This window comes from Caloenas nicobarica, chromosome 19 (assembly GCF_036013445.1).
Source record: "Caloenas nicobarica isolate bCalNic1 chromosome 19, bCalNic1.hap1, whole genome shotgun sequence".
NCBI classification, from domain to species: Eukaryota; Metazoa; Chordata; class Aves; order Columbiformes; family Columbidae; genus Caloenas; species Caloenas nicobarica.
Window position 1 is genome coordinate 10,186,279 of NC_088263.1, and position 16,838 is coordinate 10,203,116.

General features: G+C 53.2%; 1 protein-coding gene across 1 annotated transcript; it reads right to left on the reverse strand.

The window, feature by feature from the left end:
• Positions 1–14,589: 14,589 nt before the first annotated feature.
• Positions 14,590–16,808, reverse strand: NDUFA8 (NADH:ubiquinone oxidoreductase subunit A8). The gene is made up of 4 exons (XM_065648653.1): positions 16,697–16,808; positions 16,444–16,607; positions 15,295–15,460; positions 14,590–14,837 (listed from the first exon to the last, which is right to left on the reverse strand). The coding sequence occupies exons 1-4, from the start codon at positions 16,745–16,747 to the stop codon at positions 14,700–14,702; spliced, it is 519 nt and encodes a 172-aa protein (XP_065504725.1). The 5' UTR covers positions 16,748–16,808; the 3' UTR covers positions 14,590–14,699.
• Positions 16,809–16,838: the final 30 nt, after the last annotated feature.

Consider the following 16,838-nt stretch of genomic DNA (forward strand, 5'->3'; position numbering starts at 1 on the left):
GGAGCACCACGAGGGGAGGAGGCAGATCACAGGCACAGCCCGCTGCTGCAGGACCAGCCGGGGGTGCAGGGACCGCGGAGGTGCAGGGACCGCGGAGGTGCAGGGACCGCGGAGGTGCAGGGACCGCGGAGGTGCAGGGACCGCGGAGGTGCAGGGACCGCGGAGGGGCTGCCCACAGCCGGGAGGGACAAGAGACCCCCAACCTCTGCAGCAGCCTGGCCCCTCTGAGGTGAGGAAGGGAACCCACAGGTGATTCAGCACGGAGGCTCCAGGACAGATGGGGGCCCTGGGAGATTGTCCCCCCATGCAGGAGGGGGCACCCAGCCCAGCCCTGGGTTGGAGGGACCCAGGACCCCCATAGGGGTCTCAGGGCCCCTCTGTCCCCCCGCGGAGCAGGTGCAGCCTCCAGCCCCACGGAGCCGGCAGTGGGGAGCCCTTCCCCAGACCCACTGCAGACATCTGCCTGGGGGGGCTGCCCACGCCGGGGGGAGCACTTCCAGCCCAGCATCTTATTATGCTTCCTTCATGGGAAGAAACTTTTTCCTCTGCTGTCTGGTAAGCTGCTAGCAATCATCAGGCAGGCAGGTGGTAAAGATTCATATCCATCAAACAATGCCATTTAGTTTGTAACCTGTGACTAAATCTGGTGTTAGCTTTAATTTCAGAGTCTGCTTTAGGGCTCGCTTGTTAATCTCTATGCAAAGCAGATGAAATGAATATGCAGCATTTTGGATGTAATTGTACGGCTTCAATTCAGCACTATAATTTTCCAAACAGGATCTTGCAATCAAGCTTCTATTCATTAGTGTATAAACAATTTAGTTTCTCAGCTCTCCAGTATGCCAATCATCTCAATGGAGTGAGCATCCCCAACAAAAAGAGGAGGAAAGTTTCCTTTGTGTAACAGAGGTAAAAGTTGTTCTGTACTTCAGACAATTCCCGCCTGGCAGATCCAGGCTGTTCCGGCAGAGGCGGCCGGTTCCCGGTGCCTCACGACACTGACCGGCTGCAAACAGCATCCCGGGGGGAGATACCCCAGGGAGACATACCCCGGTGGCCCTGGTGACCTCCCAGCCAAGGCAGCCCCAGGCCCCACAATTCTGTATGTGAAACCCCAACAGACGAGCGTGAACCCCGCAGGATCAGGTGGACGGGAAAGGTGCAGCCACGCAGCCCCTCGGCACTGCCCGGTGATGCCCGAGAGCAGCCCACGGCACTAGGGAGGGGACGGCCGCCCCAGCCAAAGCCCCTGCGTGTCCCCATCTCAAGGACAGGGCACTGGGGGACCCCCCACCATGCCTGAGGCTGACAGCAGCTCCACACAAGGGACACAGCCTGGCTGGCACGGAGGTGAGCGTGGGCAGGTTTTGGGTGCTCTCCTCGGTGGCGACCCCGGGGTGCCGCACACAACCGAGCGCATCGGGCACCTGGCGCATCCGCATCCCTCCGCGCCCACCGCTGCTCCTCGGCAGCAACGAGGGACCGGCCGGGAGCCTTGACAAAGGGAAGCGCCGTCGGCGGAGCTGCTCAGCACGGTCTCCATTTCCAAATGAATATCGACAGCGCTAATTACAGGCCGCCATGCAGACAGCTTATTAGCTCGTCACAAAAAGACGGTATTGAACTCCGAGCCCGCGGTATTCACAGAGCACAGCAAGACGCTCCCCAGACAGCACAGCGACCCAGGCAGCCGAACCACCTCCAGCAAAACTAATTACTTCCTGATTGTCTATGGCCACCCACTGGGTATAATAGTATAGACTAAATTTGGCATATACATAACTAAGCACTCGGCACCAATTTGGCATACAATAATCATCCTCTGTGTTGCATAATTAAAATCTGATCACTTGGAATAATTATTTCATATTCCTGGGATCGGGTGAGGATTGCATAATGCGACATGGCAGGAGCACGGGCCTGGGAGCCGCTTGCACACCCTGAGAAGGATGTTACAGCTCCGGGCACAGCAAGAGCCCTGCTCAGCACCAGCCGCCTCCAGCGGGTACCGATGTCCCCGCGGGAAGGTGCTGCGGTGCCCCAGTGTTGTCGGTCGGCACCGGCTGCGAAGGAGCTGGAATCACCGTAACTCTGCCCATTGTGGCAATGAGACGGGGCTGAGCGTGGCCCCTGCGAGCCCGCCCAGCAGGGGAGGATGCTGCCCCTCAGGACAGCCTGTCCCCATGTCCCCAAGCAAACACTCTCCATATTGACCTTTCCAGGCGGGCTGCTCCCCGCTGCCCAGCCGGGATGCTGCTGCCCGACCCCATTGTGCTCACGCGTCTGCTAAAGGCGTTTGGAAAGACACGGCAATAAAAAAATAAAAATCAAGTGGAACGTGTGTGTCTAATCCATTAACTTCCTTTTGCGGCTCCCCGGGGACCCGACAAGGAGGAGAAAGAATACGTGGATATTGCACGCGCCCTGGCACCTTGTCCCTGGGCCAGCCCTGCCGCTGGCTGCTGCCACGGGCTCATAAATCACGGCGGGCGACAGCGTTTCACAGCTCGCTTCCCAGCCAGGATACGGCCATTCCTGCTGATTACACGGCCAGCGCGCGGGGGAAGCTACATCTCCCACTTCCAGGAAGGGAGGATCCGCAAGGAAAACGCATTGATAAAAAGAAGAACGAAATCAGCTTTGTTCACGTTGCGAATCTCCCATTGTTCCTGCTGCGGCCATCAGCCCTCACTGGAGAAAGTATTTCCTCAGCGATAAATCTCCTGGGCTCCTCGCAGCCCTCGCCTTGGCACCGGATCCTCCTCGGGTTGTTTTGAAAGAAAAAGCAGCTTTTGCCACAGCTGCCCTGTGAGATGTGCTGGGCAATTTGTGGTGTGATTTTGGGGGATGAGGGGCATCCCTGGGGTGGAGTGACGGGAGCTGGTGCCCGTCCTGGGGGTGTCCAGCCCGTGTCCCCAGCCAGAGCCACACCAGGGACCTGCATTGCTGCTGCCAAAAGCTCTGCTCTGTTCCCGTCCCACAGAGCCCGTGTCCTCCCCAGCACGGGCTGGGGAAAGCAAGTCTGACCGCGGCCGCACTAATCCCAGTGCCAAAACACGGAGCTTGCAGTGGCCAAGCACATGAAATACGGGAGTCAGGCTGACAGTCGTACAAGAAAAATAGATCAAGTTTCCAAGAAAACAGAGCCGAGCTGATCTGATTTTCATCAGCATCTTCAGCCGCCTCTCAGGAAGCCCCAGCCCGCTCCTCATTCCTGCTCTCCGCTTTACAAACCACTTAATTCCTTGTTGCTTTGGAAACCCTCACAAAGACCCTCTGCATCCCCCAAAATAACGAGCAACAGATGCTGCTTTGACCTCAGCAACTTCCTGGAAACATACATTTGTCAAAATAAAAATAAAAAGATTAATGTGAGGAAGGCTCTTAAATTATAAGGAAATAGCAGACAGAGAGCCCGGCCATTGGTAACGGCCGAGAAACCCGGGGCTGAACAGGGAGCGGGTGCAGGACCGGGGGTCCCCACGCCCCGGGCTGTCCCCGCACCCCCGCTGCCCCCAGCCCCGCGTGGGGACAGCGTGGGCTGAGCAGGCACCGCGGGGTCCCTGCCCACCCTCACTCTCTGTGTCTGGAGAGGCTTCAGTTCAGGAGCAGCAATCCACGGTCTTGCTTCAAGTCAGGTTTGCAAAATAGTTTGAGAATAAACACAAAAACGAATGCTTTCAGCATGAAACCTGTCTCTGAGCAACGCCCATCAGCAGAAGGACCACGGTCTGGCAACACCATCCGTAGCACAAGTTACACCGGGTGTGGGCTCAGTTCTCATCCCTCCCACAGTCCTCAGTTTGCAGGAGTAACTGGTCCCTTCCACAGAGTTTTAAGTCCCCTTTGCACATCCTGCTGGTGGAAGATGTGCAGACAACAGGTAACGAGGAACTTGTTGGTTTTGAGCGCTTGAACACGAGCAGGTTTCGACCTCCCCCTCTGACTGCGGCCAGCCAGCATGTCCTCGAGGACAGGGCTCACGCGTGAGACAAGCGTCTGCCAACAGCACACAATGCCACCAACAGACACAGGCTCATGACAGCCCCGCTGGTGAGTGACACAGTGAGTGACACAGTGAGTGACACAGTGAGTGACACAGTGAGTGACACAGTGAGTGACACAGTGAGTGACACAGTGAGTGACACAGCCCGACCCACGGCACAACCCACCCCCTGCAGCCCCAAACCCGCAGCACTCACCAGAGCCCCAGGCAGGGAAGGAGGATCCACAGGCTCCATGCAGGTGAAACCCCTTTTCCCTCCCAGCTTTATAGGATCAGCCAGAAACGAGCTGCCGGCCTGGTGGGAGGTGGACTGGGTGGTCCTGGGCTTTGGGGCACCTGGAGCGAGAGGGTCCTGGGCACACTGGGCATCCCCATCCCCACCCATGTCCTGGTTGCACCCGGCTTTCTGCTGTTGTGGGACAAAACGTGACTGTGGGACCTGAGGGCCATCCCTCCCATGAGGGTGTTTTCTCCCTGGGGACCCCCACGACCCAGCTGGGGGTGCACCCATCCTGGCGAGAGGCTGCAGTGCCCCGTGGCTGCAGGACGCGGCGGTGGCAGCGGGGCAGGCACAGCCCGGCTGCTCCCCCGCCAGCGCCGCGGGGTGCACGGGGTGCTGCTGTGCCGGGAATGCACATCCTGACCCGGGCTGGGCCGGGGGCTCTGCCTTCCCCAGCACCAGCCAGGATTCCTGCCGTAGCCATGGCAACGGCCATATACATTTACATATTCTTCCCGTTAATCATGGGGACATCCAGAGCAACTGTCTTCTCTGGGGAGTTGTTTCCACCCTGCCAAAGGAGGGCTGCAGCATTGCCCACCTCGTACCCATGGCCACTCCCCGATGCAGAGCAAGTCCTCTGTGTCCCCCCGTGCGGGGAAAGCCCCCCAGGGCCCTGCCCGCCCCCGGTGCCCGGCCTGGGCACTGAGTTTCCGAGCCGAAGGAGCTGCGGGGTGACCGTTCCCAGCGTGGAGGAGACCCTGTGCCCAGCAGCTCATGGGGGACAGGGTGGGGGCCCCACTCAGCCACTTCACTCTCAAAAATAACCTCGGGGACCAAATGAAAGCTGGCAGGACCCAGAGGGTGCAGAAGTGCCTCCCAAGCTGGAGCAAAGCTCAGCAGCCCTGCCTGCTACCGGCTGGAGCGTGGCGCTGGAGCCCATGTGCATGGCAGAGGGGAAAGAGCCCAAAAAATGACTTTCCATCACACTAATGAGAGCCAAGAAATTGCCGGTGAGCTTGTTGGTGCCGGCAGGTGCGTGTGGGCTCTGCCAGCTCCCAACAGCAGTGCCAGAGGCCTCCTGTGCCAAGGGATAATGAGCACCATGCCGGAGCGCGGGCACAGCCAGCCTCGCTGGCTCCGATCGCGGCTGCATGTGCCGAGGGTGCTGGCTGAGCCCCTGCTGCCTTCTGCATTGCTTACCCAGAAAGTTTCGCCTCGCGGGTTACAGCTGGCAGCACCTCTGCGCTGCCAGGAGCCAAGAGGTTGAGTCCCGAGCCAGGACGGGGAGCTCCTTTGGCGAGGTACAGGGAGGAGGAAAGCCACGAGAGTGGGTCATTCTCACTGCTTGCTCCCTTGCGCGGTGCATCGCACAGAGCTGTGTCTGCAGCCACGAGCATGGCTGGGGAGCAGAGCTGGATCCCGCGGCAAGGTGCAGGGCGCTGAGCACTGCTCAGGGACACCGTCCCTTCTGCTGCCTCCTGCCCTGGCTCGCGGGTGCTCGAGGGGCAGCACGGCGGCACGCTGCGAGCGCGGCATCGCCTGCAGCACAGCCTCGGTTCCCAAAGACACACAAACGCTGTGGCTCCCCGTGCTGTCAGGCACGGCAAATCCCTCCGGCCATGAGCCACCGCGCTCGCACCGAGGCAGCTCAGGGCTTTCGGTGCTCCGCTCGGCCCGCGGGCTCTGCAGGGGCTACAGCATCGCAGCCCCGGCAGTCCCGTGCAGCAGGAGCTGCTGTCACCGCCGGCAGCCCCCGGGGACACTCGCTGGCTGCTGCCCTCGCCCCGAGCTCGCGGCGCGCACCGCTCACATTTTCCATGTGGAGGGCTGGGAGCAGCCCTGCCCCAGCCCCACGCTGCCAGGATTTAAGACCCACCAGTTTCCTCTGCCCTTTCCATTGAACCAACCTGCAGAAGGTTTTATAAACTTGAGGAAACACAAGTCAAAGCAGAAGGAGCGCAAAGCCGCACCAAAGCATGACCTCGGCAACCTCCCCTCTTTGTCCAGCCCGAGACCTCATCATTATCTGTCAGCATTTGCTGAGTCTCCTCCTTCGAGGGACGCGCCAGGCCCATCCGGAGGAGCGGGGCCTCGCCACAGCCTGCGCCCCCATAATGGCTCTGTTATCTCTGCCATTTCCAGCTCCGCTTCCCTCGGCCGGCGGGGGGGTGATGCCTTCCTGGGCTGGCGTCCCAGGGAGCAGCACCCCAGCCCCCGCCTGCCGGACCCCGCGGGGGACAGGTCCGTCCTGCTGGTCCACGGGGGCTGGGACCACGGGATGCGGCTGTCCCTGCGCTCGGCAGGGCAGCGGGTGCGATGAGGGTTTGATGCAGCAGCTCAAGGCTCAGCTCTTTGCCAGCTAACGCTGTCCCATGGCTGCTACTCCCATCCCATCTCATCCCATCCCATCCCAGATAGAAGGGAGGCAGAGCCCAACAGAACAAGGGCCGAGAGAAGATGGAGCACAGTTTGCTGCCTGAAGCACTAACCTGCCTGTCTGACACGATGGCAGCAACAGGCAGGGAGTGTTTAGTGCAAAGGAAGGAAATGGAAGAATTAAATCCACAGAACTTCCCCGCTTTTGTTCTCCCTCCCGCCTCCGCTCTCCTCGGCCGCTCACTCTTCTCGCTGGATATGTATGGCTTGATACTACCCGAGCAAGCTGGAATCAGGGTATATCAGCTGAAAGCAATTTACTTTGAAATCCAGCTGCCAGATTTTCCTTCATTTGTTTACTTTTAAATGCTTTTTTAAAAGCCAAAGTACACAAGGCAGCCAAATTGCTGACATGTGTGCCGGCCGGTACCCCGCAAATGTTGCATTCTTTCATGTCCTCCTGGGCTCAAATCCACTCATGTTTATTTAAAATACGTAGAACACTTCAGCACTATTAAGGACCATGTTTTATAGTAAATGGAAAAAGATTTCTTTGCAGGCCAAGGGGAGAGGAAAAGAATCACTTCAATTCAGTTTTGTTCCGACAGCACTCTGCCTGCCACGCCAGGGCCCGGTCACCCACGTCCCACCGGCTCGGCCCAGCGCCAGCACCCAGTAGCTCTGGTTGCTCCTCGGGAGCTGCTGGTGCTCTGGAAATGTTGGAGACAGGTGGACATGGGGGTCCAGCAGCACCTGTGGGGCTTGGCTTTTCTCCCCTTAGATCCACGGGGCAGTTGGCTTGTGACGACTGAAAGAAACCGCAGGACGGGGCTTGAAGTTATGGAGGTTCTTGGTGGCTTTGGAGTCTCGTGGGTGTCACGCCGCCACCTCCACCCGCCAGCTCTCAGCTTAGCCCAGAACCCCCTCTCACTGGCTTCCCACTTCTGTACCTTCACTCCTCCCAGCTTCTATATAAGCACGCAGAATTTCACACCTATGAACTGTGGATGCTAAAGCCATCGGTGTGACACCAACCCGGGCCACCCCAGCTGCAGGTCCTGGGCAGGAGCAAATCACCAGGAGACGAGAGGGCAGCACAGGTGCAGGTTTGCTGGAACACCGAGATGGAGCAGAGAATCTGCACACCGCGGAGAATGAGACACCAGGGACTTATTACAGATGAGATGTAATGACACATCCTCTCAAAAATATGATAAAGATGCCGGAATGGATAGCAACTACATATTTTAAGGACAATAGCAGCTAAATGGGATTACATATGGAAGCAGATATTCAAACGCAGATTTTAAATTTATTGTTAAAATAGGCATTTTTAGAGGGATTGAGGGTGGAAGGGACATTTCCAGGTAATGCTGCCTGTCATCAAACCATCCCTCTGCAGCTGACACGAGCTGAGCTCCACGGGGTAACATAGGGATGCGCATCAGAAAGTGAAAATGTCAACAAACAGCAAATAAATCCTGCTGGCTTTTGTCACTGCTCAAGCTTAAAGAAATGCAGAAAGGCAACATACAGAGAAAGGAGCAAGGAAGGGACTTACATTTTTCATCAAACGATCTGCTGTCAGCAACACAGAGATGGGCAGTGGCTTTGTGAAAATGTCAGCACGCCTCCGACAGACCTCCTTCCTCAAAGAAAAGGCCACTGATGGCCCCAGAATCGGTCTGGTTTGTTTCCTAGCAAAAAGCACAAGAAAGCAGGAACCCCCACTTATTGACTGTGAATCATTTAGAGTGCAGCACCTTCGCTGTTTTATTGTAATTAGCCAGACTAGTAAATCTTCAAAAGGATTCCTCCAGCGGAGTCCCAGGCTCACATTATGTCATGCCCTGAGCACAACATCCCACGACTGGTTTCACTCATGGTTAGAAGAAACAAAGGCTCCAAGCAAGTGATGATGGGCAGCAGAGCGGGGTTTGCAAGGACAAGCACTGCCGCTACATGTGTTTTGGGGACTTTTGCTGCTGTAACCCCTGCCTTGCTCTTTGTTCCCTGTCCGCAGCCATTTCCACACACCACATGTGGTGTTCAGAACTGGGAAATACCCTGTCCGGGCTGCTCCGAGTGACACTTCTCACCTCCCATCTCTCGGGCAGCGGGATCTCCATTCGCCCTCCCTGCTGCCATGCTTAGAGGGCAGAATGGGCAGAGTCTGTGGAGGAAAGCGTTTCAATCAGCGGGGAGCTGCTGGTGTGAGCGGGGAGGGGAGGGCGATGGCTCCAACGCTTCTCTCTTGGCTGCAGCTCCCCTGAGCCGTGGGTCTGTGCCCGCCCTGGCCATGCAGAGCTTCCCCCAAGCCTCCTCCAGGGCATTCTACAAGGACAAAGACGAGTAAACAAGCAGAGAGTGCTCAGTTGGGTGGAACCAGCCCATGGCACGGAGGAGCCGGGCAGAGAGGGAAGTGACATGGTGACGTGCCCCAAGGCCACACAATGAGATAGTGCCGGGCAGGAAAGGGAAGCCGGGCTGCCTGTCCCCCAGCGCGGGCTCTGCCCTCCCGTCTTACTCCTTTCTTTCCCCTCTGCAACACGCTGGTGCAAAAGACAGAAAACAAACACACGAAAGCCTATAACAATAAAGAGCCCAATAACTGATAGTACGACTCCAGCAGCTGTAGGGAGCCAAGAGCTTCTTGGAGGGGGTTGGATGGAAGCTGAGTTTCCCTCCCTGCTTGTATTGTATTTCTTTCCTCTGCCAAAATGTGCTTCCTGAGTCTTGGGCAGAGCTCTGTGCCGCTGACCCTCACCTTCCTCTGTTTAGCCTGGCCGCGGGCTGGCCACGAGCACCGGGGCCGTGCCGGGGGACAGGCAGAGCCTCCCGCCGCGCACATGGCCGGGGTCAGCGCCGCCGTCAGCGCCTTCCTGAGAACCAGAGCCAAGTCGGGCCACACCTGAGCATCCCGCAGGAGCACCGGGCAGCGCTCAGGGGCAGGGCGGGTGGGCTGGGGGGAACAATGGTTACGATCGAGGTGATTCACGTTTAAGGGCTCCGTCCCGTCTTTTTCTCCCAGACAGGGCTCCGTCCCGTCTTTTTCTCCCAGACAAAGATGGGTCAGGTTCCACTCTCTGCACAGCTGTAAATGGGAGGCAGCGAGAACAAAGCAGAGGTCAGACGGTGCTCCAATCAAAGGGGTAATTCTGACTCCATTAAAATTCTCGCTCCCATTTGCATGGAAGCAGAAGGCTGTGTTACTACTTATAAAAAGCTGAACCACCCTCAGAGTGACTCATAGCCCTTAACAGAGCTGCCATGCTGATTTTACAAATATTAGAGCAGTGCCTCGGAGTCAGTGTTTTGTACGGTTTAACCTATCAACTTGGGAGCAGACCCATAGCTCTTTTATAAAGCTCCCCTTCCCCGTATTTTATTTCCATTCTTGGTGGCAGAATTGGAGCCAAAGCCGAGCTTAACAAAGCAACAGGCATGGCCGTTCTTCCCAGCCCTCATTTCCCCTGGTGAGAAAGAAGAAATTAATTTAAACCCTATCAAAACAGCAAAAGCTTTTCACCATTTTGTGCTGCAGAACACAGCGTGAACGAAACACTCACTTGAACCATCTGCATTTGCCAGCCCAGCCACGAGCACAGGAACACGCAGGTTGGAATCCTTTTGTTCAGGCATCTGCAAGAGACAAATGCAGACAAACGTGATCTGAGCTATTTCACAGACAGCAAGGGCAGCAGCAACAGCGAGATGCTTGGGACGCAGGTGAGATAGAAGAGCTTTTACCTTATTAAATGCTCTCGTTTCTTTTCATTGAGCCCTTATTCCTGGATTCTGTCAGGTACAGCAAAGCTCTTCACGTCCCAGCGTTTTCTGCCCCTGTGGCAGCTCTGGGCAGCCGGGCAGGTCCGGACACGGCTCCTTGTCACCCACTCTCGCCAAGGACATCGCGCACAGCAGGAACCCGCGCGTGCCTTAGGCTGGCCGGAGCGTTTGCAACACATGTAGGGGAGTGGAGAAACTTTCATTGAAGCAGAAAGAAACCAAACCCAGGAACAGTCCCTGCACCGCCGGGTGAACTGTGCTGCTGCCCTTGGGCTCTGGGAGCCACCCCCTTTCAGCAGCCGCTTGTGCTCGCTGCGCTGAGTTACTGCCTTAACACCCAAAATAACGCTACAGGCTTTCTGCTTCTACTTTGCCGTTCTGTGTTTTCTCAGATCTTCTCCCTTTGTCAAAGTACTATTTGTACCACACTCGACTGTGCAGAAGCCATCTTGGAACAGACTCAGATCAAGTCCCCAGCTAGAAGGGCTCACATGAAAAACCACGAAACTATTAACAGAAGGGCAAGGTTGCATTATTGAGACCATTCAATAAGGTCATGTCTATTCCTAATAAAAAGAAAGAACATGTTTTTACACAAAGTTAAATGTTGCAATTAACCTGCCTGCCATGTTTGCCCATCACACTGTGAGCACTGGCCCTGCAGTTTCAGATCGCTCCTGTTCTCTGCCGCACCAGGGACTCCCCCTTTCTGGGTTCAGAGAAGCAAATATCATCTGCGCCGGGATTTCCCAACCACCTCCAGCTACTTTGGCTCTGCCTTAACTTCCTTGAGTCACATCAAATGCGAATGAGGTGATCAGGTTTTCAAAACATTTGTCTTCCTCTTCTCGCTTCATACTGAATTCAGGAGTTTTCAGACGTAGGAAAACTCAAGTTGAGACACCGTTCTAGTGAATTTGGTAGCGGAGACAAAACACCTCATCAAGTTTCTCTTTGCAATACCGAAGTAGCCTCAGGACTTTCATGATGGCAAAATCTTCGCAGAGACACACAAAATTAGCTTAATGCAGCCACAAGAGGGAGTCTTAAATCTGCTGTTTATATACGTGTGGGTTCTGGTTTCAAACCGCTCCTGGTCCAAGAGCACACAGCAAAGCTTTCAAAAGGATTTTGCAAAGTTATCCTGAGCTCCAAATTTCTTCTCTGGCTTTATAGGAGTATCCTTGTTCTGAAGGTAAAGTTTCTTTAAAATTATGAATCCTTGGTATAAAGATGCAGGTTTTTCTTATGGGGGGGCTAGGGTATTACCTTATTTATCCATTCTAGAACCATGTTGCAATTGAAGGCAGAGGGAGAGGAGTGCACGAATGGTTTTTGCCTCAGCCAATCTCAGCTTGCAACTGCTTGAAAGGCTAGTTCCACCTGAAATGACTTCTGGAAGTCTCTTTTTCGGCTTGGATGAGAATATGGCTAATGACACGTAACAGAATTATAAAACTGGCAAGAGAGCTAAATAAAACCAATTGCTTCCCCCGACTCGCTCGGATGCGGTGGCTGCGAGCAGAGCGGGAGTCGCTGTGGGTCTCCAGGCCTTTTGGCTGACCGTGGACCTTCTCCAGCCGTCACCTCGGGTGCTGAGCAGAACCCTTGAGAGCAGGACGTGCCAAACTGCCAGATGTGTGGGAGGAAGGCTTGCTCTTCAGGAGGATGCTGTCCTGCTGGTGCCACACGGCTCTGCTGCACCAGAAACGCACACTCCCACCTGACCTAGATTAGAAACCGCTCTGGGATTTTACTCTTCCCATCCATAACGTGAAAGAACAGAGCAGGTTCTGCCTAATCTAACCCATGCTGTGGGAAGTTATAATGACACTGGCTTAAAATTTTGTTAATTCAACACATGTGATTAGAAGCTCTGGCAGAGCTAAGAGCCTACAACATAACAAATAACACTTCTCACATCGCCAGTAAAATATCTGCGTTGAATCTGTACGTGTCTGCTCTCCATCTGCCAAAAAAATGTCAAGATACATTCCTCAAAAATACTTTTATGGTCTTTACTCAGTCTTGACATTCACTTGTTCTAAGGTTTCCAAGAAAACATTACAGCTCCAAAGGGGGCACCTACATTTGAGTAAAGCCACAGGATTTTGAACAGAAATAGCTACACACAGGCACTGTCCAAAGCACCAGGAAACAGATCTCTGGCAACACTTTCACAGAGATTCAGCCAAGAGATAAAGACAAGAGGATAATGACAGAAGTGCTGACGGCACAGCTGAATTCTACTTGACTTCATCACTTCATTGTCCTCCTCTCCTTTTCTTTTCTGTACATTCACCAGTCCACTCCTGCCTGAAACTGAAGTGGGAATCCAGGCGAGCAGATGGTTAATTTTGACTTTTAAACATGGCCAACGCATCGTTACTGGATCAACCACCTCTGACCCAAGAGGTAGTAGATTTCAGCTGTCACGAAGCAGACAAACAATCTTAAAGCTTTGAGGCTGCAGCATAAATCACAATTTTTTTCCCCTCTTACAGTACTAGCCAACTTAAGGGTGGGGTTCATAAAAGGCTGTTTAAAAAAAAATTGCTCCCCTATTTATGCACGTCATTCTCTTCAGAAGCAATTTAATGGGGAAAATACTCTTTAATTATGATTAGGGGCTGACTACTGGAATGCCCATGTCTGTTTATTCAAAAGCAGATGTTCAGCAGTGCAATGTTTCATACATTATGCTGACAATAGTAAGTTATTAGCAAAACATAGCAAGTCATATCTAAAAAGTCTTTCTGCGAGGTTGCCTAACTATTGGAGTAGGTCAGCAACAAAAGATCAGATGTGACACGCGTTAACTTCCCAGAACAATTTATCCTCTACTCGGCCAAACCTCATTTCACTCAGCTGAATGTAATTAGACCTCGAGCTTGTCCTAATTTCAATCTCTGCAGCAAAGAGGCTATTTTTCTTCAGCGATATGTGGCTGCTCTGAAATGCTGGCAGTGACCTGAAGGAGAGGCTGCAAAGGTGCGCACCATCTCACAGATTTAGACATGGAGCTGGCAAGACCACACAATACATACATTAAAATGCAAACACGTATGTCACAGCACCTGCTTTGACTCTCAGTCAACACACCCAGGCAGAAAGCAGCGAGAACCCGTGAGCCACATGGTGCGGGAGCTATTTTTAGATAAACGTTATACAATTAGCCCTCTAGCTCCACGGATCAGAAACACATGCTGCAGCTCCAAACCCATTACAGTTTAATCCTACCCCAAACAAGGAGATGGTAAATCTTCAGATCCTAATAACTGCTAGGCTACTCAAGGAGCAAAGCACGACTCAAGTCTTCACAAGATCAACTGCACATGGCTTAGTGAAAACAAGTTCATTAATTTTTTTTTCTGGCCTTTGTAATAAGGCTCTTGCTATTGGGTGGAAGTGGAAGAAAGTCTAGATCTACTTCCTATGCAACATACAACCTTTAGATATTGCAGAAAACATAAAGTTGATTTACTCCTCTATCAAAAAGAATACCATAGTGAAACAATGAGAAGGATCTGCCCCAAACTCCTCAGGTCAGGTCCTTGAGACAGAAGACAAGCCACCTTCTTACACTGCTTAATGGGACACGAAGATCCTTTAGGGGATCATTTTTCCTTGAAGGTATTGAAAACGTAGTGTGATTATTCTGATGAAGTAGCTTGTGTTCTTCCAATATTTTTTTTTTTAATGGAAGCAATTAACCTACTTGCATGAGGAACGAGCAGCTGGTAGAACAAGAACCTGTGTGTCAGAATCAGTACTGACCTGGTACCCAGCAAATGCCACAGACTCAGACTAAAACCTTGTTCCGAGACGGATTTTAGGTTACGCCTATACAAAAGGAGTCCCTTGGAAAAAAACACACAATTATCAGTTACAAGACTAAGAGTAAACATTAACAATGTGTTTGTTCTGAAAGTTTCCTTGATCCAAGTGACAGTGTTCTCACCTAGTAAATAAAGTCCCACGCCAGTTTGTGATTGTTTGAAGCAGTCGTCAATGACTCAGGCTACAATTATACAAATCTTGGACAAGCCTGGAAGTTACTATCAAGCACCTGACATTAGTGTTAAGATTGTCCTGGGGCTGTATGACTGCAAAGAGCACTGTGCAAAACAGGGTAATACATTTTCTTTGGTTGCTATGATGTGTGAGTATGTTCAAAGAAGTCTACTAAGCCATATAGGAGTTTGAGGTTCTTTAATCATTAAAGTCATACCCAATGCATACTGGACAATTTACATTTGCAAGCAATAAATCTTTGCACTTCAGTTACAGCACAGTCTGCCCACTTTACCAGGACCAGAAAAAGAGCCGACTGCCAAACAGAGATGGCTTCAGCTCTCCTTCAATGGGTGGGTTTGGCTCTGGTCTAGGCCTAGAGTGATAGGCATTCTCAGGAAAAGGACGGTCTGTCTTCACTTTTGTAACCTGAAAAGAAAAAAGAAGTGATACGACTCACAGCATTTAATAGAAAAGCTAGATTGAGTCAGAACTTCAAGGAAGAACTACCAATGAGTACCAAACGACGCTAAGGACACATTATTGATCTCATGAAAGCTCCTGTCTCCAGAGTACTTCTTAAAAAAGGGGCAGGGAGGGACATTTCTCTTTTAACCACACAGTAGTTCCACATGTGTGTGAACTTCACTGCTACAGGAAAGGTCTCTGTGCTAGGAAAAGCAAAAAAGAGGCATTGCCTAAGAAAAACACAAGTCTTTTGGAGAATGCCGACAAAGTCTTGACTTCTAGTAAAGTCCACAAGTGTCCCGTGTTGAGTTCATGAATCACCTTCTGGCTGGGAGAAGTTTGCAACCTGGTCTGGACGAAATGTCCAGAAGAAGGGAGAGAAGAATCTGACTTTCCCATCAGGAAGGTGTGAAGTTACCTTAGAGAGGTCTCCCAGGTCAGGTCTCACCCAACCCAACTTCTCCAGCACACAGTTATCGAACACCGCCTGCTGCTTTCGGCACCGACGGAGCTCCTGCAAGTTGGTATAGTCAATGCACGTCCAGTACTCGGTAAATGGCTCCGCACAGTGCGTCTTAATCTTCCTGTAACAGATCACAGAAAGAAAGTTGCTAGCAAGTGTTATAATTGTAATGATTCTCTCTCATTCATTCAAACCTCAACTTGTGATAAAGTGGTTTTTGTAGTTTTAAGGTCCTGGGAACATTTAAAGCCTTCAGAGAAGTCAGTATTTGAAGTATCATAAACAGAACTTGATACCGATACCAGTAAAATATGTATCGCAGTAGCTACATGTACGGATAGTAATAACCAATGTGTGGAAGGTCTTCTTGCTAGGTTGATGCGCATAGCTCCTCCCTTTGAGATCCTTGTTTTGCAAAATAATTTAGTGTACATTATACAATGTCCTAATGCTTCCAAATTAATTTGACCTGTCAAGCTCAAGAAAATGTGTTTAGAACACACGTTTCTGACTGATAGCTACTATAGTAGAAGTGGACATGCTTTGAGCTAATTAAACTAAACCTTTTACTTAATAACATGATACTGGCACACACCTTGGGTCTACAGTTTTGGTCAGAAGAGGCAAACGGTGCATTTAATCAAGGTTTCACAGTAACGTGAAACAGCGAGGGCAGATGGGGCAAAGCTTGGCTGGGTTTCCTGGAATTCATAACACAGTCGCCAGGCGGAGAAGCAGCAAAACCTTCCACCACCCCCTGCACTCCCCTGCCAACCCAACCAAAACCCAGGGCAACTCCCCTGGAGCAGACGCCACAGAGATGCACACGAAAGGACACATTCACGTATAAATAAATAAAACAAAATACACACGGCCTCCATCCCCAAGAGTTAGAAAAGCAATAATAAAGAGTTTGAAGGTCGTGATGGCTGCATTTTAAATTAAACCGAGTTGCTGCCAGCGCTGGAATACCAAAGCCCGGCAAGGGCACCGTGCACCGTGCACCGGCACAGCCCGAAGCGGCCCGGACACAGCCCGAGGCGGGCCCGGCAGAGCCGCTCCGGGGCTGGGGGGCAGCGGGGTCCGCGCCGGGGTCCCGCTCACCTGAAGAAGTCGAGGGCGCACTGGTTGACCTGCCGGCCCTCCCGCAGGCACCTCCGCGGGTCCTTCTCCTCCCAGCGGCACAGCATGAACTCCTTGTTGGGCCGGTCGCACTGCGCGCCGTAGTGGTGTGCGGCGGCCTTGAGCACGGCCGAGCTGACCGTCACCTGCAGCGGGGGCACAGCGGCAATGGGGGCGGCCCGGCCCGGCGCTGCCCCGCGGGGGAAGGGCCCGGGGGCGGCGGGCGCTCACTCACCTCCTGCACATCGAGCTCCTCCAGCGACGGCACCCGCAGCGAGCCGGGCATGGCGGCGCCGCTCTCCTTGAGCGTCCCCCAGCGCCCGCCGCACCGCGCATGCGCCGCCGCAGCGGGGCGGGCAGCGCGCATGGGCGGGGGG